The 26,113-nt window shown below is 43.8% G+C and overlaps 1 protein-coding gene across 8 annotated transcripts in view; it reads left to right on the top strand.

Annotated features, from left to right (window-relative positions):
- Positions 1-26,113, top strand: part of SLC4A4 (solute carrier family 4 member 4) — a 205,742-nt gene extending 179,629 nt beyond the window's left edge. For all 8 annotated transcript variants that reach the window (XM_062614164.1, XM_062614169.1, XM_062614167.1 and 5 more), the window contains 11 exons: positions 613-801; positions 3,441-3,554; positions 3,905-4,066; positions 7,916-8,094; positions 8,907-8,979; positions 13,084-13,152; positions 13,574-13,747; positions 15,700-15,861; positions 19,184-19,280; positions 21,478-21,557; positions 22,934-26,113. In XM_062614164.1, coding sequence (XP_062470148.1) covers positions 613-801; positions 3,441-3,554; positions 3,905-4,066; positions 7,916-8,094; positions 8,907-8,979; positions 13,084-13,152; positions 13,574-13,747; positions 15,700-15,861; positions 19,184-19,280; positions 21,478-21,521 — 1,263 coding nt within the window. In that variant the 3' untranslated portion in view covers positions 21,522-21,557; positions 22,934-26,113. The remainder of the gene's footprint in view (positions 1-612; positions 802-3,440; positions 3,555-3,904; positions 4,067-7,915; positions 8,095-8,906; positions 8,980-13,083; positions 13,153-13,573; positions 13,748-15,699; positions 15,862-19,183; positions 19,281-21,477; positions 21,558-22,933) is intronic.

Here is a 26,113-nt window from a genome sequence, read left to right as displayed (position 1 = left end):
GTTCACAGCCTACCACCCGAAGCGACATTCAAGTGAACAAAACCTCTGTACTTGGTGGAGGATGGTGCTCTGCTACAGCTTCACCTTCTCTTGAACAGCTCTTGATGCGTGCAGTCATAAAATTAGAGAACACCTTAAATACATTGCAGATCCCCTCTTAGTCAGATGTCAGCAGTAAAATGGTCGCAGAGTCCTGAGGTTTGCTTGGACTTAACATTGAAAGGGCAAGGAGGAAGATTTTCTGCTGTGGAAACAGTGCTGGTCTTGATCTGAGAGAAGCAGGTTTGGGTTTAGTGTTGTTCAGGTGGTCTTAGTCCACTTCAGCTTCAGCGTGAGGTTTCCAACTGAAGAAAATGCACAGCATGGCTGGCAGGCCACAGCAGAGGTCAAAAGATCTCTGTCTTCCTTCCAAGGTCCAGACTGTCCTCTCTTACCAGGTAATGCCATTCTCTGTCCAGGTTTAAATGCATTCTGTCTGTGCAGCGATTTTTAACCTCTGCAGCGTGGCTCCCTTTTCCTCCAAGTATCTTTCCTTATGATCTGTCCCCATTCCTGTCTTCACATGAGCAGCTCATGCACAGCTTTTTGGAAACCCTCTCTTTTTCTCTCCAGTACAATACCACCATTGACTGGTCATCTCTGACAATGAAGGAGTGCTTGAAATATGGAGGACAGCTTGTGGGCAACAACTGTGAATATGTCCCTGACATCACCCTCATGTCTTTCATCCTCTTTTTTGGCACTTACACCTGCTCCATGGCCCTGAAGAAATTCAAGACCAGCCGCTATTTTCCAACTACTGTGAGTATCTCAGCCTGGCACTCTTGTTTCTTTTACTGTTTCAGAGTGCAAATGTCAGCCTCCCTTTTGGTATCGCTGTCACACACACACATAGGGAGGAATGCTTTGTGGGGAAGCCAGTTTGCATGGATTGAGGTAAAAACCAAGGACTGCCTGGTATTGTTTAGCTGTCATTCAGTGTCTCTGGAGGACACATGTAAGGCAGCAGAAGAGCCAAAATGAGCCCTAATGTGTCATGGGGCAGTGATTTTAAATGTGCTGAGATATATCATGATATATCAGCTTATCGGCCTTCAGAAATCAGAAGAGTCTGTCAGGTACATATACTTTCATCTGGCCATTTTCAGTGTCAGGTACACAGTGTAATGGGTTGTACTGACCCTGAGGTGGGTTGTGTGGCTGTTCTGTAGAAATCAAACAACCAAAAGGGGTTATTAATGTCAGAAGTCTCCCTGCTTTATAGCCCCAGGGAGTATTTGGGGAGGACAAAAGAAGACTTTTGCTTTTTCACTGACTAAGAGCAGCTAAGCTTTGGTGTTATCACATAGCGTTTAAAATACTCAGAAATGAAGACAAAACTGTGGAACTCAGCTACAGTCCTGATCTGCACCTTATGGTAGGGACCCAAAGCAGCAATTCCCTTTCTTCTCTGAGGATCAGGTGCAAAATAAGGATGGCCTGAAAAACCTCTGCATGGATTTAAACAAGATTTTGCTCAAATTTAAACCAGCTTACACACACCTCAGGGACACCCACTTGTTTTGTCACCAGGACACATGTGCAAACTGGCAGTTTCCATGCATACCAAAGCTATGTTTCTCTCTGAGGCACCTTCCCCTCTCCCCCCCCCCCCATTTTTGGCATTCTGACACACAGGGATTTATCCTGCATGGATGTTTACTGTTCTGCTGTGTTACGATTGAACCTCTATTATTTTTAATAAAAAGGAAACAAATTCCATCCAGGCTGGAATGCAGCTCAATTTATCTGTAACCATGTGAACTCAGGAAACCTGAAAGGAACAAGCACTCTGAAAAGACCTTGCAGTTACAGACAAGCACAGTGGGTCCTGCCCAGTTAAATTTCAGGGTGTGACCAGTGCCAGCTTTAAGTTGTAATATTCCATTGCCTTCAGGACTGTTGCTTTCTTAGGGCATGTTGAGGAGTTAGCTGAGAAGCCCAGTTTGTTTTCCTGTCTTGTTTAGGCTGGTTGATTGCTTGAACTTAGAGAGCAATGTGAGCTCTGCCAGTCCTATAGAATGTCATTTGTCATGGAAGTTTGTGTCTTCCCATCTTCTAGAGGGAAGTTTGTGACTGTTTCCACTGTCTGGTGTAAAACACCATTTCTTCCCTTTTCCTTTTTTTTTTTTAAATCCCTGTTGCAAATTCAGTCACATTAAAATCATGGTGTCTGGGGACATCAGTATTTTTTGCTGAAGCCACACACCCTAGGAATCCTGCAATAATAGAAGAAGCTCAACACGTGTCAAAGACACAGTCTCTGGCCCTGCATAGAAAAACATGGATATGTGGATCCTAAAGACGCAGAGGTCAGAAGGCAAACAGGAGACAGTATTTTATATGTCTAAAAAAGGATGTTAGACAAATATTCAATACCTGTTAATATTGGAAGCTGATCCTAAAGAGTCTGCAGGAACTGACGTAGATGAGTTAGGTCTCCATACCAATGGTTGTTGGCCACTGTCAAATGAACATCAGTGATACTGCCTTGAAGAATTTGTGTAGGAGTTTCTTAGAAAAGCAGTTTTCTTTTTCCTTAGGCTTGTTTTCATTCTTCCATTTAGGCTTAATTATTTGGCTTTCAGACAGCACAAAGAAGTACCAAGGCACATTTTGGCAAATGGCATCAGGCACAACAATGTGCACCTTTGTTTCTAGAAAAGAAGAAACTATGAGCTTTTATTGCCACCAAGCACAAGCCTGGAGCATCACATAGAAACTAAACCATAGAATCACAGAATGGTTTGGGTGGGAAAGGACGTTAAGGTCATCTTATTCCACCCCCCTGCCATGGGCAGGAACACCTCACACTAGGCCATGTTGCCTAACGCTGTGTCCAGCCCGGCCTTGAACACTGCCAGGGATGGAGCATTTACCACTTCTTTGGGTGAGCTGTTCCAGTGCCTCAGCACTGTCATAGTAAAGAACTTCTTCCTTGTATCTAACCTGAACTTCCCCTGTTTAAGTTTGAACCCACTGGGTCTTTCCATCTTCTAGAGGGAAGTTTCCATTGTCTGGTGTAAAATACCATTTCTTCTCTTTCCCTCTTTTCCCTTCTCCTATCTCTTCAGTCCCTAATGAAGAGTCCCTCCCCAGCATCCCTATAGCCCCCGTTCAGATACTGGAAGGCTGCTATGAGGTCTCCACGCAGCCTTCTCTTCTCCAGGCTGAACAGCCCCAACTTGCTCAGCCTGTCTTCATATGGGAGGTGCTCCAGCCCCTGATCATCTTCGTGGCCCTCCTCTGGACTTGTTCCAACAGTTCCATGTCCTTTTTATGTTGAGGACACTAGAACTGCACACAGTGCTCCAAGCGGAGTCTCAGGAGAGCAGAGTGGAGGGGCAGGATGTCTTTCATAGTACTAACTACTGTTGTTACGATATCAACTTCTGTTCCAGGCCCGGAAGCTCATCAGTGACTTTGCCATTATCTTGTCCATTTTGATTTTCTGTGGAATAGATGCCCTGGTAGGTGTGGACACACCGAAACTAATTGTGCCAAGTGAATTCAAGGTAGGTCATTGTCAGTTTATTTGGTGGCCTTTGGAAGAGGTTCCCTTTCCTACCCATCTGCCATGTATAAAATGACTTGTATAAAATAACAGGAGACCAGTCAGCTGTCTGGAAGGGACTGGTTTACTCACATAATTTTTTTATTAGTATCATTTTGGTTGGATTATTTATCTCCTAAATCCTGCCTCTGTACTTTGAACCTTTTGTTGCTTTTGATGGGAAGGATGAAATTGTCTTAAACCTCAAGTGTCTTCCTGTAGCCTCCTTGCTGGAAGTACAAATGTATTTAGGCTGTCATCGCTCCTCTATTGTGGCTCTAATGCAAGCTCTCTTTTCCTTGCCATTAAAAGCCAACCAGCCCTGAGAGAGGTTGGTTTATCCCACCTTTTGGAGGGAACCCATGGTGGGTATACCTGGCAGCAGCCATCCCTGCACTGCTGGTGACTATCCTCATCTTCATGGACCAGCAGATCACAGCTGTCATCGTCAACAGGAAGGAGCACAAGCTCAAGGTGGGTGTGCATTGTGTCTTCCACATATGCAGAGAGCTGCCTGGTGCTTTTTCTGTGCTAGAGATGGAGGAGGGCCTGTGGCAGTGCTGAAGGTACATGCCACCTCAGAGAAGTCATTGCTGGTGTTTAACAGCAGTATTTATTTTGTTAACTAGCATAGAGGGGTTTTTTTTTTTGCCAGAAAAGCCACTGATACAGTTGAGTAGCTTGAGCATTGCACAAGCAGCATTGGCCTTCCTCCTAAAGCAAGTACCCAGTGCAGGGCCAACTCTCAGTGCCTCTTTCAGTAAGCACCTACTCATACTCACTTTGATTGGCTTCACCATCCTGTGGCCTGAAATTTTCCCACATGAGAAGGTTTGAGATTGCTACTCCCTACTCCATCATAAAGAGGTCCCATGCCAGGAACAGTTGGATTTCACAGAACCAGCCAGCTATTCTGTCCCTTATAGGGGAAGGAAGGGGCTTAGACCCATCACATCCTGCCCACTGCTCATCTGGAAAAGAGGTGGGTAGAGCCATAAGACATCAAAGCAGTCCTTCTTGGAGAGGCAGGACTTTTGTTTAAAACTCCCTTTCATGTCAACATAAACCCAAAAGTTTCTTAAAACCTTTACATTTTGGTCTTTCTTTGCAAGTGCTTCACTCTCCAACTGTAAACATTTGGGAATGGCAAAGAGAACCTGTGAATATAGGCTATTCAAACTTTGTTTGGTAAAGAGTACTGATGTGAACCATGTCTAAGCTGCTGCTTTAACCTTGCTGGCCCTGCAGCTCTACTCATAGTAGTTCTGGTCTACCTTAGTCAAGGGCTGGATGAAGTTCATGTCAGAATACACCAGTCTTGACCCTAGAGGTGTTGTTTGCCTTGGTAATTCTGCAAGACTGCCATTTGAAGAGTTAGAAAAGGAAGGAGGGTGCACATCTGTCCCCAAAGATAAAGTTATTTGCTTGTCTGCTCTATTTGTCCATCTGGCATGCTCTGCATTTCCAGCAGGAGATGAGAAATCATTAAACTCAGAAACTGGGGAGAAAAGTTGATGCCAGTCATTCTGGGTGTTTGCTGGTGTAGGGTAAATGCATGCTGTTCTCTGCATCCAGCAAATGCAGTTATACTTCCTACCAAAACTGTTCATTCCCTTAGAACAAGCCAGTAAGCTGCAGATATGGGACATACCAAGGGCATAGCCACAGTTGGATGTTATTTAAAGAAGAGCTTTGTATCCACTGACATATAACAGCCTAGGATGTAGTTCTGTTTTTTAAATAAACTTTCCAGACCGGTGCTATGCAGTTTTTCATGCCTTTAGGGTTTTTCCTTGCCCTGCATGGCCAGTTCTATTGAAAAATATTAAATTCATGTAAAAGACAACTCTCCCTTCCTGCTAATGGGGCATGTTTCAAGTAGCCTACCCCGTGAGAATAAAGACTCCCTCAAAACATGGGTAATGCTGGGTTATTATTTAGATACCAGCTGGAAATTTGAATGGAGCTTTTACGTGGAAAAGAGGAGGATTTTTCCATTCACATGGTCACTGTGGACATTAGACAACCAGTGTGTGATTTAAGACTGTCGTCAACCTGACCTGGAGGAGAAAGGCAGAGTAACAGGGAATGGGAAGGGTTTGTTGTGCACAGCGATGAGTGCTGGCTGATGGGCTTATAGGGCTGGTTTAAAAAAAATTAACCAAAACCCTCAGAAGGTCCCTTTTTGCCATCTCAATCTGGGCAGATATATTCAATATATCTGTGCCCGCATCTTCCTAATCATAGAATCACAGACTGGTTTGGAGTGGAAGGGACCTTAAAGCTCATCCAGTTTCAAGCCCCTGCCATGGGCAGGGGCACTTTCCACTAGGCCAGGTTGCTCCAAGCCCCATCCAACCTGGCCTTGAACACGGTCAGGGATGAGGCAGCCACAGCTTCTCTGGGCAACCTGTGCCAGTGCCAAACCACCCTCATAGTAAAAATTTTTTCCTAATATCTAGTCTAAATCTCCCCTCTGTCAGCTTGAGGCCATTCTCCCTTGTCCTGTCACTACCGTCTCATGCACCCACCAAAGCAGACTTATCATTTTCTTAACCACTGGAGGAATATATTCAGTGTTATTTTTCCATGAAGAAGAGGCTCCTCATCTCTTCAGCTTATAGACACTCTCAACGTGATTATGCTGTCCGCACTGGCTGTACTCTTTTAGTAACAAGCTATAAACAGTCCAGCAAAGTACTGTTTCATATAAAAACTTTATTTCCTGCTTCTTTTGTTATGGTTGTGAGGACATTCTTTTGTTTAATTGGAAGTTCTTGAGTCCGATTCTGCTACTCTGCAACAAAAAACAGCTCCATGTGCAAAATCTATGGTAGTCCAGAAGAAGAACAGGGTTTTTCTGCTAGCTCCTTGCTGGAGTCTTGGCAGGCTGTCACTAAGTGCCTGTCCCAGTGCTGCTGGCCAGCCAAGGTAAGCGGCGCACATATGAGGAAAACAATGAGGACTCTTTATGAGGAGCTGGATTGCTTTCCCTCTTGGGTCACCAAATAGGTCCAGATCATTTGTTCTTTCCAATAAAATCAAATAGAACAGGATTAAAAAAAGGTTAATCTTCTTTCAAATAGCAGACCTTAGAGATTTTTCAAGTGTTTTTTCTGTAGATCCCTTTCTTTGGTGCCTCTTCTGTTTCTTTGCTTCTTCTCTTGGCACTTGTGACTGGTGGAGTTCATGTGTTAGTTCATTAAAGGATTAAAAAAATAGAAGATCAGAGGTCTTTCAAAAGGAGTGAAGAGGGAAAGCTTTCTCCTTTCAATAGGGTATGAGCCCATCAGCTGTTCTTGTTGCTTTCCCCAAAAAAATCCCAGAGGTGGGTGCAACCACCAGGCACTATCAGCAAGGCTCAGACCAGTTGTGAAGACCGAACCGTGAGATCCACCAGCTGATCCTTATTCTAAATATGGGACTTCACATCTCACTCTAAGGCAGCAAATGGCAAATGTTACCTTTAGGATTTGAAGGGTGTTGAAAGCCCTGTACACATCTAAGCTGTCACTTACACAGACACAAGGTGACTTGGCTTAAGAAGGTACCAATCTAGGTCTCCCACCACCTCAGAAGGAGTCCTCGTAGCACAGCAATGATTTACCTCATTTACCTCACCAAATATCCTTTGGTGAAGGTGGCTGTCTAACTCATGGGCTGCTGTGTCAAGCTACCTCTGTAAGGAGCTATTAGACTGGTCCCAGCTTGTACCTGCTGAACCTCCAGGCACTATGTAGTGTCTACAAGGTATCTGGTCTTTTGCCAGACTTGCTTAGAAGTCTGGTGCTCTCCAGGGCTTACTGCATGCTGTTGTCTTCAGAGCTTGCCTGAACTCTTAACACTTATCTGTTTTCCCTGCAGAGTCAGGTAGTCTACCCTTTAAGGAGCAATGTCTCCTACTCTGCTCTTTGGATGCTGGAGAGGGAATCCTAATCAGGGACTGTAACAATAGGACAAGGGGTAGTGGGTTCAAATTTAAACAGGGAAAGTTCAGATTAGATATAAAGAAGAAGCTCTTACTGTCAGGGTGGTGAGGCACTAGAATGGGTTGCCCTAAGAAGTAGTAAATGCAGTGAGCAAGGCCAGGTTGGACAGAGCCTTGGACGACATGGTCTAGTGTGAGGTGTCCCTGCCCATGGCAAGGGTGTTGGAACTAGATGATCTTAAGGTCCCTTCCAACCCAAATCATTCTATGATTCTGTGATTCTTATGACAGTTTCTGTGGCCAAAAGATGCTGTAGAAGGAAATGGGTTGGAGCCCTGACAGTTTCATTGGTATTTAGAATAATTAAGCTGAAGGTTATCTGTCTCCCTTCACAGAAAGGTGCTGGATATCATCTGGACTTGTTCTGGGTGGCTATTCTGATGATCATATGCTCCTTTATGGGTCTGCCCTGGTATGTTGCTGCTACTGTCATCTCCATTGCTCATATCGACAGCTTGAAGATGGAGACAGAAACTTCAGCTCCTGGAGAGCAGCCCAAGTTTTTGGGAGTGAGGTATGTCAAGCCAGAAAGGCCTTAGTTGCCTTGTTTGCCTGCAGAGATCAGTTTGTACTATAAATGGTCTTGCTTCAAGCAGGACACGTGCAGAGGTTCAGGGGGAATTGCTCTCTGGCAATTCCTTGGACAAATACCCATGTAACTCCTCAAAAGTTTATTCAACCAGATCAGATGCAGTTTTCCTGTCATTGAGAAAGGAGATAAATTTGCTGCAGACTTCTTCACCTGTGGAAATTGGACATTAGCAAACAGAATGGTAAAAAGTGTAAACCTGCCATGCCTAGAGCCATCAGCTCTACTTAATCAAGCAATTTTTTTCTGTATTTGATTGCCTTAATTAAGTGAAGTGCTGCCCATAGGAGCACTTCTGGAAATCAACCACTTGTTTAAGTGACTAAATAGAAATCTAATGGCTTAACTTTCAGTACTCTGAAATACGACTGGCCAAAGTATTTTTGGATGAAGGGAGCAGCTGAAGACACGTGTTCAGCACCCCACAGAGTCCTGCACCATCTGTCCAACTGCTGGGGTTCTATGACCAGGACTTGAAATAGGCTACTAATCTAAGAGTGGGGAGCTAGTGATTTATTACCTATTTGCCTGCTATAAATCCTGCTGTGCAGAGGATTTGGATTGTTGGTTTCTAATGTTTAATATGTAAACACACTCCTCCTTATCGAGTAGCAGCATGCTGTTGATCCCCAGACAGCAGAGCAACATACAAAAACTGATCAGGTGTTTGAAAAATGGAGGGCTAAAAGCAGGGCAAAAGCTGAAGCCATCCTGCTCACCCCGTGATTTTGTTTCAGGGAGCAGAGAGTCACGGGAGTCATCGTTTTCATTCTGACTGGTGTGTCTGTCTTCATGGCTCCCATCCTAAAGGTAAGGGTGGCATCTTTTCTGCTTCCTTCTGTTCACACAGCCAAGATAGGACCACCACCACTATCAGGCTATTTTTATGTTACTGAAAAAGCTCATCATTGAAGTGTGGAAAAGAAGATAAGTGAGAACTAAATTGCTGATGCAGTTTTACAATTTTCTGGAAGCTTAAATACAAACCTTTTGGAAGGAAAGAATAACATTGTTGTAGTGTGCTGGATAGTAATAGTTACCGAGTTCAGGGCTGGTGGTCTTGAGGCTGTGATTTTTTTTTTCATTTTAAGATTTGTCTTCCATGTTTGCATAAAGTTTCCTTCTATATTGCACACTTCTGCTGTGCATGTGTTTTGTGGAAAATATATTGAGGATAAAGCTTGAGAGCCTGCTGGTGGCATGATGGAAGGACAGTTGGCAATGCAGTAGGGTTGCTGTGTGGAAGACACAGGTTAACAGATGGATATGTTGATTTAAAAGTACATTTGTATTTATTTGAGCATGCATGCATCTCCACAGAATCACAGACTGGTTTGGGTTGGAAGGAACCTTAAAGCTTATCCAGTCCCAACCCCTTGCCATGGCCAGGGACACCTTCCACTAGACCAGGTTGCTCCAAACCCCGTCCAACCTGAACTTGAGCACTGCCAGGGATGGGGCAGCCACAACACAGAAGAATAAGCAGAAATGGTGGCAATGAGCAGAGTCTACAGCTGATGGTATTATCCATGGGTACAGTTTTGGCCAGAAATCTTCGGGACCATTGCCACCGCCATAGCAGAGCTGTACCCTGCCTGCTGCAGCTGCCAAGACAGTGTGAAGCTCCTGCAGCAATCAAATTTTCATTTTTTTAGGTTAGATCCTCCTGAAATAGCACATTCTTTATCGATCAGAAGCAATGCCCAGTATGGAAAATGTGCTTCTGGGGGAAGCAGTGCAATTAAATGTAGTTTTTTTAATCTGCTCACAAGAGTGAGTTTAGCCAAGGCTCTGGACAGATGTGCTGCTGATGTGCCATTTAATCTAGGTGGGTAGCTATTTTCCAAGACCTTGAAATTTGTTGGCATATAGCCACAGAGAAACATGTCCTTAGTAGGTCATCAGGTCGTGGAAGGAAACTGAAAACCTGCTTAGCCATGTCTTGTGGAGAATACCACCTTCCCCAGGGACGATGGTTTCAGTGGCACCAAGTGCAGGTATTCTGGAGATACCAGCTGCAGAAGTCCATCTCCTTGGACTAATGGTATGAGCAGAATATGTCAGAAAAGTAACATATGTATTGGAACAATGGCAGTATGCATGCTAACTCCCTGATGGAGCAGACAGGTGTATGGAGAAGCATTTCTGTAGGAAGCAAAGGAGTTTTTTGGTCATGAGGAGGTTGGAAGCCACGGGGACTGCAAGGCACAGGTAGATGTGAGCCCGAAGGGGAGGAGGCAAGCAGAGAGCAGTGATACTGCCTGTGTATGTATAAAGCTGAGAAGGTGGCTTTACAAAGTCAGCGTGTTCCTATTCTTGATTCCTAAGGTTGTTTTTACAACTGGCAAATTTTTGTGTCTTGGCAAATTTCCTCCTCTGCACAAACAGGCATTTCCGTGCCCTTAATTTAATGCCTGGTTGGTAATAATTCTGTCTGTTAGTTCATGTGACCTTTCCCTGCAAGATCTCTCTTCCTCTATTGCACTGGGGTCCATTATTCCCCCTGTTATTGCTTCATTCATTAATTATTTGTCTGTGCTTCCCCTAAGAACACATACGAGGAAGATACTGGTGGGAGGACTCCTGAGGATAAATGGGCACGCTCCTCACCCACGTGCCAGTGAGAAGAACCTGGCAGTGTTTCAGGACCTTTAACAAAGTGGCAGGGTCCTCTCCTCGAGAGAACCGCTTGCTAAATCCATTGCAGAACATTGCAGTCTCCTCATGCCAGCGGCAAATTGGACACTAACAATCCCAAATTCAATAAAACCAGGCAATCCAATCTTTGTTTTTTGTGGGTTTTGCAGTGTTTGTGCTGGTTTTGAATGTTCCTATAAATACATTTTTAATTCTGTTGGCTAGCAGCAGGTTTGCTTGGAGTGCCAGAGCCAGCAACCCCATAGTTAGGGAATACTTTGCCAAAAGCAAGTCTTCCAGAATGAACGCACTGCTTGCTACTTGCAGGATAATGTACTGAGGTTTCACCTAGGGATGATTTACGGATTAATTATCATGGGATAGGGAAATAATATTTGGACATTTTTCTTTCTTTAAAGCTAACAGAACTAGAAGGGGAGGGAAAGAGCAATGTAAATGGGCTAAAAAGCTCGACTCTGAAAGCCTCCTACCCAATTTGCTAGAGGAGATATTATCTTGTCTAATCTCTCAGATTCAGTGAGGGCTCTGAATCCCTTGGACACACACAGCTATGTGAACCACATGCTGGCTTCTCATCCCTCCCCGTGGTGGCCACACTGAACCCCAGCTGTGGCAAAAACTCCTGGCTTTTGGGGTAAAATATCAATGCAGCTCTCTCAAGGAATGGAATAAATTCATGAGAAAGATTTATTAGGAATCATGAAGCTTGCAGGGGATGGTAGGGAATAAGACTCTGGAGGGAAGGGAAGAATATAGGCTGGGAAGGATGGCACATTGCCTGGTGACATTGGTACTCATGTACCTAAGTGAAATGCATGTGTTGGGGATCAAGGCCTCCAGAGATACTTGCACATCACTGTTTTTGAGCCAGTAAACAATGAATAATGTGGTGGGGAATACGATAAAACACCGCTGTTTGCCTGCTCAATGCGTTACAAGCGGTAGTGCTGGCCGCCGGTGTCGTGGGAGCCTTGGCTGGGCCGTGGCTGCCGTTCAGTGGCAGCCGCCCGTCACTGCATCAAGGCTTCCCTTCGGCGACACGGCAGAGCTCTGTCCGTGTTGCTTGGGTTCAAACTAAACCACACAAAGACTTGCTCATTTCCTGTGTGTTACCATGCACCTTCCTCGCTTCCAAAGGGCGATGTCCCTGATGGCAGGACCAGTGATGGAGGAATGGGCAGCATGTAGTACTTAAAGGAGCAGAAATTGGTGTTTTAAAGAGCAGTGGCAGTGAAGAAAGTTATTCACTGTCCTGTGTTTGTGAATATTTGTGGATTAACATGTGTGAAAGATGGAGCAGTCAGAGATTTGGTTGCCATGACTTGTCATCACCAATGCAGGATTCATGGATTTCCATGATTTACTGAGCTGGACATACCACAGGATCATGCTGTCTTTTCTTCTTCTCTACCTTCTGCTTCTCACCAGAAGCCAAGAGGTTTTCACATAGAAAAGATGAGGGGTGGTGGGCACAAGTTACTTCTGAGGAGATTCCGACTGGACACAGGAGGAAAATTTTTCAATATGAGGAAAGCCAGCCACTGGAATAATCTCAGGATTGTGGTGGAATCCCCAGGGTTGGATACTTTTGATTTGTCCAGACTTGGTGCTGGGACATCTACTCTAGGTCATGGTTTCCCTAGAAAGGTTGGATCAGATGATCCTTGAGGTCCCTTCCAACCCGATATTCTGTACTACATGAAAAGCAGGTTGAGGCTTACTGGAACACATTTACTCCGTCTCTTTGTTAATTTGCTGACTGACTGACACTGCCTGGCTTCATTCCTTTTAGTTCTTGTAGGGACATCCAAGTCAGAAACTAGTTTGGGTTGGAAAGGACCTTAAAGCTCATCCACTTCCAAACCTCTGCCACGAGCAGGGACACCTTCCACTAGAGCAGGTTGCTCCAAGCTCCGTCCAACTTGGCTTTGAACACTGCCAGGGATGGGGCAGCCACAGCTTCTCTGGGCAGGCTGTGCCAGTGCCTCACCAGCCTCATAGTGAAGAACTTCTTCCCATTTAATTGGTGGAACTCAGGGCTTGTTCAGCCCCTGCCCAGCTCCTCAGCCCTCCAGTGACTGCACAAATGTTCTGGCTCTTGAAACACAAAGGATTGCTTGCTTTATTACCTGTGACATGCATAGGTGCATCTCGATTTGTGGTGTTCCGAGGCTAGGAATCATGTCCACCAACATGTTAATTGTGTGTTGTGTGTGGAGGTTGTTCACTCAGTGTCTCCTGCTCTTCCCCCAACAGTTCATTCCCATGCCTGTGCTCTATGGTGTCTTCCTCTACATGGGTGTTGCTTCCCTCAATGGCGTGCAGGTGAGTCCCCCTGACAGCCAGGAGCTGGCTCCCTGCTGGGCCTTCTCCAGAAGATCATAGAATCCCAGACTTGTTTGGGTTGGAAGGAACCTTAAAGCTCACCCAGTTCCAACCCCCTGCCACAGGCAGGGACACCTTCCTCTAGACTAGGTTGCTCCAAGCCATGTCCAACCTGATTTAGTTGCCAACTATAGGGTAGACCTAGGACCTGCATTTGAGACAGATGAATTAACATGTTTAGTCCACCCTGCATTAAGCACACATCCATGAGGATAGAGCATATCTGCTGGGTCTTCTACTGGGTCCATCTTAATGGAAAGAAAGCAAGTTGATTCAAGGTCACATTCCGAAGTGGAATAATGCTTTTGTATCTCTTTCGCTTATATCCTGGGTTTAAATCTCCATTTCTTCTCCTCCCCAGTTCATGGATCGTCTGAAGCTGCTCTTGATGCCTCTAAAACACCAGCCTGACTTCATCTACCTGCGCCATGTCCCGCTGCGCAGGGTCCATCTGTTCACCTTCCTGCAGGTAGTGTGCCTGGCCCTCCTCTGGATCCTCAAGTCAACTGTGGCTGCTATCATATTCCCTGTCATGGTAGGTGATGATCTTCTTCACATCCTTTTGCAGCCTTCACCTTTCATTCACGGTCATACCCTCCTATGAACAGGCAAACAGCCTCTCCCTGTTAAATCTTCAGCTTGGGGCTCTGCCTCCATTGTGAGGGAAGACTGTATTGGGTCAGTTTCCCCATGGCTGCCTTTCCATGAATCCTCTGGAGGAAAACAAGCCTGGAAAGTTAATTTTTTTCCAGAAAGCTGTAGTTATTTCTGACTATTTCTGGCTGCCAAGGTTAGATTTCCCATGTTTTCTCCTCGAGCTGCATAACAAATGAGTGGTGTATACTTTTACTTCTTCAGTCCACACTAATTACCATGCAGAAAATGCCTCCCTTGCTTTTAAATAGCACAAAGTGACAGAACCAAGAGTGAGGCTCGCTGCTAAGAGGTGTGTCAAACAGAGGGAAGGATTAGCTAAATCAGCAGCAAAATAAAAATAATGTTTTTTTTCCTTGAGCTTGAGTGAAAAGACAATAATGTTGATTTCATGTGTTTCACATCAGAGGATGAAATGTAAGTCTACAGGATGCTTGTCCTCCTCCTAATAATGCATATCAGAGTCGTGTTCAAACTCATTTTGGATGTTGAGAGGTAAAATGTTCATGATGCAGAGCAACTGTTTCTTAAATATATACTCTTCAGTCAGTTTGATATAGTATTTCCGTGTAAGTATTTCTGTTCCCTTGGTAGCAGGGGAATAATGAAACAGCTTTCTGTGCATTTAGATTATTGCTAGAAGTATAAATATGGACACTTACACCAAATGAAAACCAAACAACTGTTACGAGGAGTTTATATGTACACTTTGCCTCAGGCATCAAAACCTGGGACCATGCACATTAAATGAGGGAGCACAGAGTAGGTCCTTCTCCACCTCTGTGCCTGACCTGTAGCTCAGCTGGAACAGCCATAGGGACAGATGGATTAGATGTGGATCCAATGAGATCATAGCTGCATGCACAAAGATTCTGCCAAGTCTGGTCTCTGGCATGGACATGGGTTAGACTGCTGAAAAGTCGAAGCTTCATGAAACTCCCTGAAGAAACCTGTGCCCAATATCACCTGGTTTCAGGTTTACAGACAAGCAGAATTTCAGTTGTGGGTGCAGTTAGGAAGGGGAAACCAGAAAACAGAACAAGGTCAAGCGTTTTTTCTCTGCTGCTGGTGAAATGAGAAGAGAAAAGACGATGCATGTGAAAAAAATCCTCCAAATGTTCTTGCTGGGACACATGCTCATATATAAAGGCATTAAAGATAAGCAGTTCCCACTGAAATGCTGTTCCACTGCATTTTCATGCTGTTGAAAGCTGAATCTAAGGTCTGGACGCTCTTTGCCTGTAAGAGAGAATACGAGTGAAGTGAAGACTGCTGAAGTTTTTTACAACGGTGCAAACTCGGTGATGTAGTCACAGCTTAGAGGTAGCTGGGTCTGATGACAAAACCTCAATTATTTGCACTCATGATCAAAAAGGCTATAAATATAAACTTCCAATCTACGAAGATCCAGCCAATAACCAAACCTCTGTTTATATAAAGCACTTTTAATACACAAGTAATTCATAACAGCATAATGACGGGTGTCTACATGGCATCTTTCCACCCCCTAAGTAAGTTCTTACTTCTATAATTGCGTCTTGAGTTACGTAAGTCGAAGTTTGAGATCTTTTGCTAGGAATTGTTTGTGCCCTTGATCATCATTGCTCAGAACTAACTTTTTATCTTAAAGGAAGTCTGCAGTTGTCAGGGTTATGTCTGTTAGTAGTCAAGTTGAGTTTTCAGCCTGTGGGTCTTGGTAGGCATCTGGTGATGGTATGTTTATTTCCAGCCAGAATTAAAGCATGTGGGATTAAGAAGCAGCATAAAGAGGAATGCACGGTGTTCCCTATTAAAGGTAAATTGTGACTGAGATGTCCCTGTCTGCCTTTTCAGATCCTGGCACTTGTAGCAGTCAGAAAAGCCATGGACTACCTCTTCTCCCAGCATGACTTAAGCTTTCTTGACGACGTCATTCCAGAAAAGGATAAGAAAAAGAAAGAGGATGAGAAGAAGAAGAAGAAGAAGAAGGGCAGTGTGGACAGTGACAATGATGATGTAAGGAGCTTTCTGGTCTTGTCAAATCACTCATTTCTAGGTAGCTAATCTCAGGGGACAGTCCATGCCCCTCCCCAGCCTCTTTTGAAGCCGAACGGTTCAGTCTTTTGCTGCTGCAGCAAACAAACAAGCTTCCTTTTCTACATTGTCTTCCCTTTTTCAGATGTCACCAGCCTGTGGCAGGTCATACTGGCGCTGCCAAAAATGAAATCACACTTTCCACAAGAACACTAGATACCTGCTGAGATGTCATGCCCTTTACTAGAACACCTTTCATCATCCTGCCTGGTTTCATCTTGCCCTCCTCTGCCTCTCTCCCCTGTCGCTGTCTTTTACATTTTAGGAGGAGAATGGTTTTCACCAGCAGCTCTTTTGCTTCTGAATGTTTTCTGGTTTCTTTTTTTGATACTTTTTTAATTACTCTTTTTAAAGGCACAAATATATGTGACTTGTCGCACTGAAGGCAAGACTGCTTTCTGGTGATAATACGCATGACCTAAGTATTTCCAAAGCATACATGCCCTGATGCAGCATACTCTTTGGTCCTACCTTAGGTTGCAGAATGCCCTAAAATAGTGAAATGTAGCTGCTTATGTCATTGCTGAGCAAGGTGACCTGCCTAGACCAGATCCATGTGCCTTAGATTGTTCTATTTTTTCCTGTATATGTAAAAAGAAGAAATGTAGTCCTCGTGCCTTTGAACATTCTCCTACCCAGTTCTAGCATGAACTACTGTGCACCAGCCTGGGTTCCTGAAGAAGGGCTTTTCTATGATGCAGGCGGAGGTAAGATGGCCGAAATATGGAAAAAAAACCAAAACATTTTAACACAGCAGGAAAAAGAAGTGAGAAGGGATTGCTCTTTGGGAGGAGGCAGGCAGCAGGAAAAGTCAGCTGTCCCTTCCTCAAGCCCCCTGCCCAGGTCACTGACAGGGCTTTGCTCTGTGTTTGGAGGGTTTATGCTGGCGGTATCATCTGCATCCTTCCTGCAATGAGCAGATTAACCAAATCAGCCCTCCCTGTGGGGTAGATAATACATCTGATGTCCTCGAGAGAAAAATGGCAGCTCCAGGAGCTCCCCCAGACCACCCCGATGCCTGATCTTGCTCAAGTTTGGGTCAACAGGGAAGACAACCTCAATACTGGTGGAAGGCAAGCTAGAACCAGAGTCCTTTATGTGAGAGCTATGTAACACCTCTGCAGATCTGTGTTAGAGGCAACAAAGTCAGGGTATTTCAATGAGAAAATAATCAAAGACCTTTCTACAAATAATATATGGTGCCTAAAGTGGAGCATGTACACTGCAAGAGGCAAAACTTGGACTTCCTTAGAGATGATGGTGCACCATTGTAGGAGGTAGCCTGGATCCATGCCTTGTTAAATCACACTGAATCCCTGCTAGGGAGATTGGCTCTTATTTCAGACAGCAAGCTCCCTGTTTCCATCATTCCTTCAGTTCCTGAGAGCCAAGGGTTTCATGAGCTGATAACTTGGTGCAAACCAAAATGAGGCAAAATGCCCTACTGTATATAGAGAATAGTCAGTAAGGGTTTGACTCCATCCCCTCCTCTTGACTGAATTGAATCCAGCAGCACCGTATCCTGAGCCATGATGCCCATATTTCCAGTATGTTGTAAGCTATCTCCTCCCTTCTCAGGCTTTTCATGAATTTCAGGTACAGTAATTGATCTAATGTGTGAGAGAATTTATGCAAAATCTTGGTTCTTAACTCTTCTTGTTTTATTTTCAGCACTGGCTTTACCAGCTTCCTGAGCATAGAGCACTTGGCATTATTGGTTTCATTATTTTTGCCCTTTCCCTTCCAGGAGTATGCCCCCACAAACTAATTACTCCATTTGCCAAATGAAAACTCAAGCACCTTGGTTTCGTTTCCATTTTTATGTCAAAAAATTAATGATTCAAGAGAGGCCAGACTTTTTTTTATTGTAGTATATAGGGGCTAGTATACAAATTTTCAGTCAGAAGTATTGTGTAATGGTCTTTTCTCCCCTTGGGGGGGTTTTGCCAACTGCAGATATTTCCTCTGTCTCCTTGTTCATTTTAGATGAGGAAATCTAAAGTAGACTCTGATCATCAGCATTGCTGTTCACAGACCTCTTACATTGATTTATTAGCATTGAGACAGTGCTAATACATTGGTGAGGTTACCCAGCTCTTACGCTCTGGGATTTGGGGATGGCTTCATTGCCTCAGTGCTTCATTGCTCAGCAAGCTTATCTTTATTTGAGCTATGGGCATCCCTCAGCCTCGGAAAAATGCTCCTGAGGATACGTTTTTGCTTATTGGAATATGAAACGCTGCACTGGATGTTGGTTGTGTTAAAAAATAATTTAAATAATAATAATAATCCAGGGAGAAGGATTCTCTGGCCTCAGCAGTATTTTCGTGCCCTGATTCAAAGGTCTCCCTCCACACCAACCATGTACTCATGTTTAGTTCTCTCCAGGAACAAAGATGTGTTAACATTTCTGGCAAACACCTCCTCACTTCCTTTGCCAAGTTATGCAATATCAGCCTTTTCTTGGTTATGAGAGGTTACTTTTAAGTTTAAAAAGCAAATTAATTCCAAGTACTTCTACTAAGCATAAGCAAGTGGCTTACTGAAGCCACTGGGGCATAAGTGATGCTGGGACCCAAACTCCAGGGACTCCTGTGTATGGCTTCTCTCTGTACTTGTGCCTCTTCTTGACCAGTTTCTCCCAGCTGGCTGGGAGCACTGAATTCTTAGAAGGGCCCTTTTTTTGATGAACTGTTTTACTGGAAATAGAGGTGTGATTAAGACTGGGTTTGACTCAGCTTAAGTTAAAGGGGGAGTTGAGACATTCCAGCTGCTGTATCATGTCTGGCCCTATCCTGGTTGAGCAATTGGGAAGTAAAAAGGGGGTTTACAGAAATCACAGAGGACTGGGTTTTTTTGGCTGAGCAATGTCCTGTTATTGCTGCCTACAGATGCGTTTTCCATCATTATTTCCTGCAGCCGACTCCAAGGTGAATTGGATGTTGTCCTATAATCTGGTGCAAAAGGAGCTAGTGAGGTGGGGAAAGGGGAAAAGACTGATCACACCAGATTATTTCTTCAATCTGTTTTACTTTCCCAGTGTGAAGGAAGAGGGAAAGTGGGGTGCAGGGGGAACCAGTGGAAACTAGCAGGCAACTAAGCTAGACGATGCCGGTTTATTTTTTCTCCTTTTCTTTTCCTCATTCCTACAGAAACTGTGTGAAGGATAATTTTAATTTGCGGGAGACGATAAGGGAGCAAGCAGTGAAAGTATTCTAAGACCTTTTACACGTTTCTTTCACAGTCTGACTGCCCCTACTCAGAAAAAGTCCCAAGTATTAAAATACCAATGGACATCATGGAGCAGGAACCTTTCCTAAGTGGTAGCAAACCTGCTGACAGTGAGTAGAACTAACCTCTTGCATGCCTGCTTGACTCTGACTTGCAGTACAAAAATTTATCTATATTTAGAATGATTTAAAACAGCAAACAAACCAGCCTTCCTATTACTTGAGAATTACTTTTTCTTGTTCTTTTTTTTTCTTGTTTTTAATTTCCAGGCCTCTGATTAATGACAGATTTTGGGGTTGTGAGGTTTTGTTTTTTTTTTTCTCAATACAAATTCTATGTTGTTCCTTCTGGTGCCTCCAGCTTAAGCACTTTTATTCAGCTACTGGCAGGTCTCTTGGCCACTCTCGTCCTCTCTTTTCTGACCCTTCCTGTTTTGTGTTAACTCTGTTGATGGTTTGATTGACTTTTTTCCTCCGAGCCTACTGTTCTGGATTTGCAGCATGTCTAAACTGCATCGCTGTCCTGTTACTGTTTGCTTCCTTAGTGCCAAGCAGCTGCAAAAATCAGTGCTTAAAAGAATAATTAAGCATGTCCTTGATTGCACGTTACACTGACGGTCAGTTGACCATTAACGTATTTCCCTTCTTAGGTGATTTGCCTTTGTGCTATTCTGTTGCTTATTAATTTCTTACCTTAATACTTGTAGTTGGTAATTACCATCTTTATTTTCAGTCATTTAAACTTTCCATATTATAACCTTTTAAGTGAGTGATGGGAATAACAGCTGACCTTAGCTTTTTTGCATTTGCCCTCGCTTTTTACAATACAATGAGCAATGGGATCCACAGAATCACAGAACAGTTTGGGTTGGAAGGGACCTTAAGGCTCATCCAGTTCCAGCCCCCTGCCACAGGCAAGGACACCTTCCACTAGACCAGGCTGCTCAAAGCCCTGTCCAACCTGGTCTTAAACACATCTGGAGATCAATAGGCTGGTTTGTCATGAGGCAGGAGGGGAGAAATACAAATGATAGTAATAAATGAGTGTTGCTGCAAGGCTGGTGGTGGTTTCTAGGAGTAGGACCTAAAGCCACAGATCTTTAGATCCTTAAACTATCGTTTAAGAGCTGGTACCCAAGTCCCTTGCTTTTGGTGGCATTTAGATGCCTCAGGCAATCCTAAGCCTTGCTCTGTGTGTCTTTAGATACAGGAACACTTAGGGATTGGCATTACAAAACAAAGCCAAAGAGGCATTTCCCTGACTATTTAGATATTCTTAGTGTTTTGCTGATAAGGAAAATAAAAGAAAATCCAAAGAGATCCTCCTGATTTTTCTATGCAAACACCCTGATGTGCTAAAACCAAATTTCATCCTGCATGTTGTTACCCAGAATTTTACAATCAGATGCACTGTTTTCAATATCTCTAAGGCTGAAATAGGTAACAAAAAGATAATTTTTATGTCAACCTGTTAGTTGGAATGTGCTGTGAAACAGCACAGGGTAAATCACCCATGAGCAGAGTAGTAGTTGGTTTGCCTATTTATAGAATCATAGAATAGTTAGGGTTGGAAAGGACCTTCAGATCATCCAGTTCCAACCCCCCTGCCATGGGCAGGGACACCTCACACTAAACCATGTCACCCAAGGCCATGTCCAACCTGGCCATGTCCAACCTGGCCTTGAACACTGCCAGGGATGGAGCATTCACAACTTCCTTGTACATTTTTATAATCTAGTAATTGATTTACTGCTTTTACTTAGAAACTAAGCAATAAAATAAAATCAAATCAGGCCTTTGATTAGAAAAATACCTGGAATCCAGCAAGACTGTGGTATTGTCCTTGACTATAACTGCGCTCTAGGATTCGAGGTACGCTACTATAGTACAATAATACTGCTGACATTAGCTTTCCTTCAGTAATAGCAAGAACATTATTATTAATAGCGAGTACACTTCCCCATGCTGGGTCAGAAAAGGAAAGCACCTATTTTCTCACAGGGAGTTTGGGTGCAACAGTGAGGAGTGCAGGGTAACTAAAGAGGTATAGGTAAAAGGTAAGTGCTAAGACCTAAAGGTGGTGAAAGGCTTGGGAAATGAGGCTTTTGGTCATGTTGGCAGTTCAGGGGATTTCATCTTGGTGCTGAGAGAGAGAGAAAATAAGTGTTTTTACTCACAAGCTGTGAAATTCATCTGGCAGGCAGTCAGCAGTAAAAAAGCATTGCCAAATAGATGGAGAAACTGAGGCTGGGCTTGGAGAAGCTATCAGTGCTGAAGGCAGTGACGAACAAGCCTTTCTTCCCAACAGGAGAAAAATCACCAACATTCCTTGAACGCCACACATCATGCTGATACAATTCCTTTCCTTCAATCACACACCATGCCAAGGTAAGCACCCCAAAAAATGCTTTACAGTGATATCTCAAAACTGTCTCAACTACCCTTCATTATACCGAAAGTCAATGAAGCAAAGTTTTTGTTTCCCCATAGGAAACTTTGAGAAACCACTTGGAAAGAATTCCCAACACAGGGTTGCAGCAACCTGGTCTAGTGGAAGGTGTCCCTGCCCATGGCAAGGACTTGGAGCTAGATGAGCTTTAAGGTCTCTTCTAACCCAAGCCATCCTATGATTCTATGAATTTCTAATCCTGAGCTGGAATTGGGAAACTGGAGTCCTGGGGTCTCCACCAGCCTTTGTTAGACCCCAGCTTCAGTACCTGTGGCTGGCTTGGGGTCTAAAACCCAGAAGAAAGGTGTTGATCAACTTAGAGGAGTCTAAAAACACATCTACATGGGGAAAATTAAAATAATTTGGATTGGTTTAGTCTTTAGGAAAAGAAAAGAGACAGACAGTGAGAGAAAATTCCTGCTGTGCTTTCCTTCAGTCATGTAACAGGATGTCGCAAGGAGGAAGTAATCCATTTTCCCATGTCTGTAGTGAAAAATAGATTAAATAATAACCTCAAATTGCAGCAGGGTAGAGTTAAGTAATGATTGCTCAGAGCTCAGCCCAGGCTCAACCGCTTGGTTCTCCCAGCATTAGGAGTCTGCTCTACACCGAGGCAGTAATACTCCTCTGAAATCGTAGAATCCTGGAATGGGTTGAAAGGGACCTTAAAGCTCATCCACTTCCAACCCTGCCACGGCCAGCAACACCTTCCACTATACCAGGTTGCTCCAAGCCCCATCCAACCTGACTGGAAGTATCTGCACTTCCAGGAGTGTGCATGAAGATCATCTCAGTGGCTATAACCAGATTACTTCAAAGGCAGCTGAGGAGAGTTGTCACAGCTTGGTGTGAAGCACAAGTGCCAGATACTCAGAGCTCCTCAGTCCAAGAAATTGGTGGGTTTGCCTCCTGGCATGAGCAGTGTTTAGACCAACTCATTAATATTATGTGACATATTGGTCTTCTCTTAAGAAGCTGTCTGACCACTGCCTGACAAGGTTATTTACTTGGTGTCTACAAGCTGACAGTTTCTGATAGATGTTTTGTATATGCAAGTGCAAGGAACTGGTTTCAGGAGTCGAGCATTTGTTCCATTGCTCGATGTGACACTCCGTTGGGTGTCTCAGTAAATCCCAGGATCTGCAGTTTTCCCAGTTGACCCTCTGTTTTCTTTGTAAAGATCGATTTTTTTCCAGGATTTGGGTGCTGGTAAGCTGTGCTGGCAGAAGTTCTGAGTGTGGCAGACCATGTTAAGAATGGCCAAGAAGCCTGGAGGTAGTTCCCATGCTCACCTTGTCCTTCTTTCTCTTCACAGCCCTCCACGAACTCCAGTAAAAGTTGTGCCTCAAATTAGAATAGACCTTGAGCCTGAAGACAATGGTTATTTCTGGAGGAGCAAGGGAACAGAAACTACTTTGTAATGTGTCTGTCTGTTAAAACTTCTATGGGATTTTGTTTTGTCACTAGCCAAACATTAAAATGCTCTCCGCACCCCAATGCATAGGTAATGAGACATCCCACGCTGCCCCTCCACCCTTGCCCCTGCAGATCTCCTCTGGTCCCTCCTCACCAGATTCTCCCACACTGACCAAGACTCGTTTTGCCTTCTCTGTCACCTCGACATGCACAAGCAGAGGGCAGAAGAATTAAGGATACCGTGTCATACCCCTGGGAGATGGCAGAGGAACCGGCATTACTGTAGTCATGAATCAGTGTCCCTGTGTCCATCTGTCACCTGGCAGAACAAACCTGACCTCCAGGCTCATTCCTTGCTTACCCTGCTGGAAGATGCTGGAAAGTGCTGCTAACACTAACTTGCTCTTAAAGCCTATACTTTTAGTTAACACAGGAAGGAAAAGGAAAAGGTACTTCACTCCCAGCACAGACCAACCATTGCCATCACTGTAGCACGTGTTTTGAAATGTCCCTTTCCTATGCAATTTTTGTTTTTTAAAGAAACACTTTAATGGACTTAATCTGTCAGGTACATGGAAGAGTGTTATTTTCCTAGATTATTTTGTTTAAATTATGGGGGCCTAACCTAAAACTTTTTTTTGTTGTCGTTATTGTTGTCAATTTTTTTAACCTTTTTTTAATTACTGTAAAGAAAAATGAATTTTTCCTGCAGCAGGAAACATATAGTTACGAGTAGTTCTACCTCTTATTTCTAGATGCCAGGCTTTCTGTACAAAAAAATGTATTGTACCATATATAATGTGATTTTTACAGAGAAAAAAACCCACAAAAACAAAACCACACCACCACAATCTCCAGGACGTGGCATAGGGCTGGATCAGTCTGATTGACACCTTCTACTCTGAAGCATCTATTTTACTTGTTATGTTATTTTATTTTTTTAAAAAGTAACTTTACTGTGAAGGAGATGGATGTCACTTAAATCTCTTGTGATCTAGGAAGAGTCTTAAATGTAACGATGACAAGCAAAATAGTCACTGGCTGCTGGCATCAGTGGACAGATGCTGATTGTATTCCTGTTGTTCATTTCCTACACGGTGTTGTACAAATTACTTCTTTGGAAACACAGGGGGATGTGTGTGCGTGCGTATATGTCCACACATGAGAAGACCCCTAATGCACTTCAGGCACGTTGACGGCACAACGGAGGAGAAAGATAGTTGAGGTTGGCCAACTGGGATGGTTATCCCAACGCTTGTGTTTGCCAGGCTCGGAAACATCTGCGTCCTCTTCATCCCACATCTGTTCATCATCATCTAGAGAATTTAACCTAAATCTTGACTGCAGAGTCCTAGACCCATCCATCCATTCAGCAGGCCCAGGCTTTTGTTTTTAAACCAAGTGAGTATGTATCACTGTGGGAGAGATGATTTTTCTCTCTGCATGCATGTAAACATGCATTTTGGAAGTTGAAAATTGGAAAGCGTCTTCATCAAAACATTATTTTATTTTGGTGAAACATGAGGACTACAAGTAAGACAGTAAAAGCTTCCTGAAAGAAAAAAGAACAAAGCCCATCTGTAAGGGCCGATTCCCCAGCGGAGAAAAATCCTACTGCAGAGGACAGGCACGTTGCTGCTTTCTGTTCAAAACCAAAGTCTGTTTTGGTTTTACTTAACAGGATTTCATGATGGTGCTGAGACCTTTTATGCCAAATTTACTCACTCGTAGTAGCCACATCGGTGAGGGGAAGTGCAGAATAGGGCTGTTCTTTTCTTGCCCAGATGCCCTGTAGAAGCAGCTGGCCACCATACTGCCCTACAGGGCTTTGGCTGAAGGTTGAGTTGATGGATTCCATGGTACTTTGAGCTTAATATGAAGAGGAAGGAGCAGCAGAGGCGCCTGCACAACCCATACACACATGCACACGCGTCCATACATTCCCCTCCTCACTCCCAAGGTGTCTTGGTTCTGGCTGTGAGTTGACTCGTGGATCAGCATCCTAGGAATCCAGCCTGAATCTGCACCAGGAAGGCTTGGGAAATGTCAGAAATGGCCAGAGGAGCATCTCTGTGATGCCTTCTGTGGTTATTTGGAGGACGGATAACCTCAGGAGCTTCAACAGATGGTTTCCATCCCTTGGTCAACACCAGTCCCTGGCTCCCAAAGGGAAAACAGCCTCCAGATGCTGAGAGTGTGTTGTGTTTTGCCCAGACCTTTGATTTGTAGAAATCCCAATAACTTGATGGAGAAAAGATCAAACTAGGTGGGTAGAGCGAAGCGGCTTCCCATCTGCTGGCACCTGGTGATGTGTCTCCACAAAAATGAGATCTTCCACTTCCGAACCATGTTAAATGTACTTAAAATATATTGACTGCTGATCTAGAGCTCTCTCTTTTTGACTTTATGTTTTTTGTTTTAACCCAAGGGAGCTGTTGTACAGAGTGTTGCTGAAGGGACAGGACAAAGGTTCCTGTAGCTTTCCATGGAGAAAACACACACAACTCTGGTGATGGGAGCTAAAAGCGTTTCCTTCCCTGGTGCCTGATGATAGCACTTCATTGGTGATGGCGTCTCCTTTCTTGGTTATTCCCTTAAAAATCAACATGAAACCCAACACCTCGTGGTGGGACCCTCGTGATGGCCACCAGCTGCAGCCACCTTTGTCCCTGCCCCTGGAGCCCACCCTTCCTTGTCATGGTGGCCAATTCATCTTTCTGGTTTTATTTTATTATATTTTATTTTGAATCAATGCGCACTTTCAGATACTTTTATTAATGTTTTTAATTCTCTGTATTTGCTTTGGAGGAAAGAATAAAAACCGTCATGTAAAATGAAGTGGATCAAGATGGTGGAACATAAGGAAAAAAAGCAGAAAACATTTCAATATATTAAAATGATTTTTTTTTCCAGTAGTATAAAACACAAAATTCCTGATAACATTATAGTGTTTTACAGTTTTATGAAGCTTTCTATTGTGACTTTTATGGAATCAAAAGATGAAGATGATGAGATATTTTAGCATTTCTATTTTTCAAAATTAAATGTATACTGAAAATAAAGTAACTTTATGCATTTA

The sequence above is a fragment of the Pezoporus occidentalis genome, unplaced genomic scaffold (assembly GCF_034315485.1).
Source record: "Pezoporus occidentalis ecotype Australia unplaced genomic scaffold, CSIRO_AGI_Poc_V1 ctg172, whole genome shotgun sequence".
In the NCBI taxonomy this organism is placed as follows: Eukaryota; Metazoa; Chordata; class Aves; order Psittaciformes; family Psittacidae; genus Pezoporus; species Pezoporus occidentalis.
Note: the sequence above shows the minus strand (reverse complement) of the source record. Positions and strands in the feature narration are given on the sequence as shown.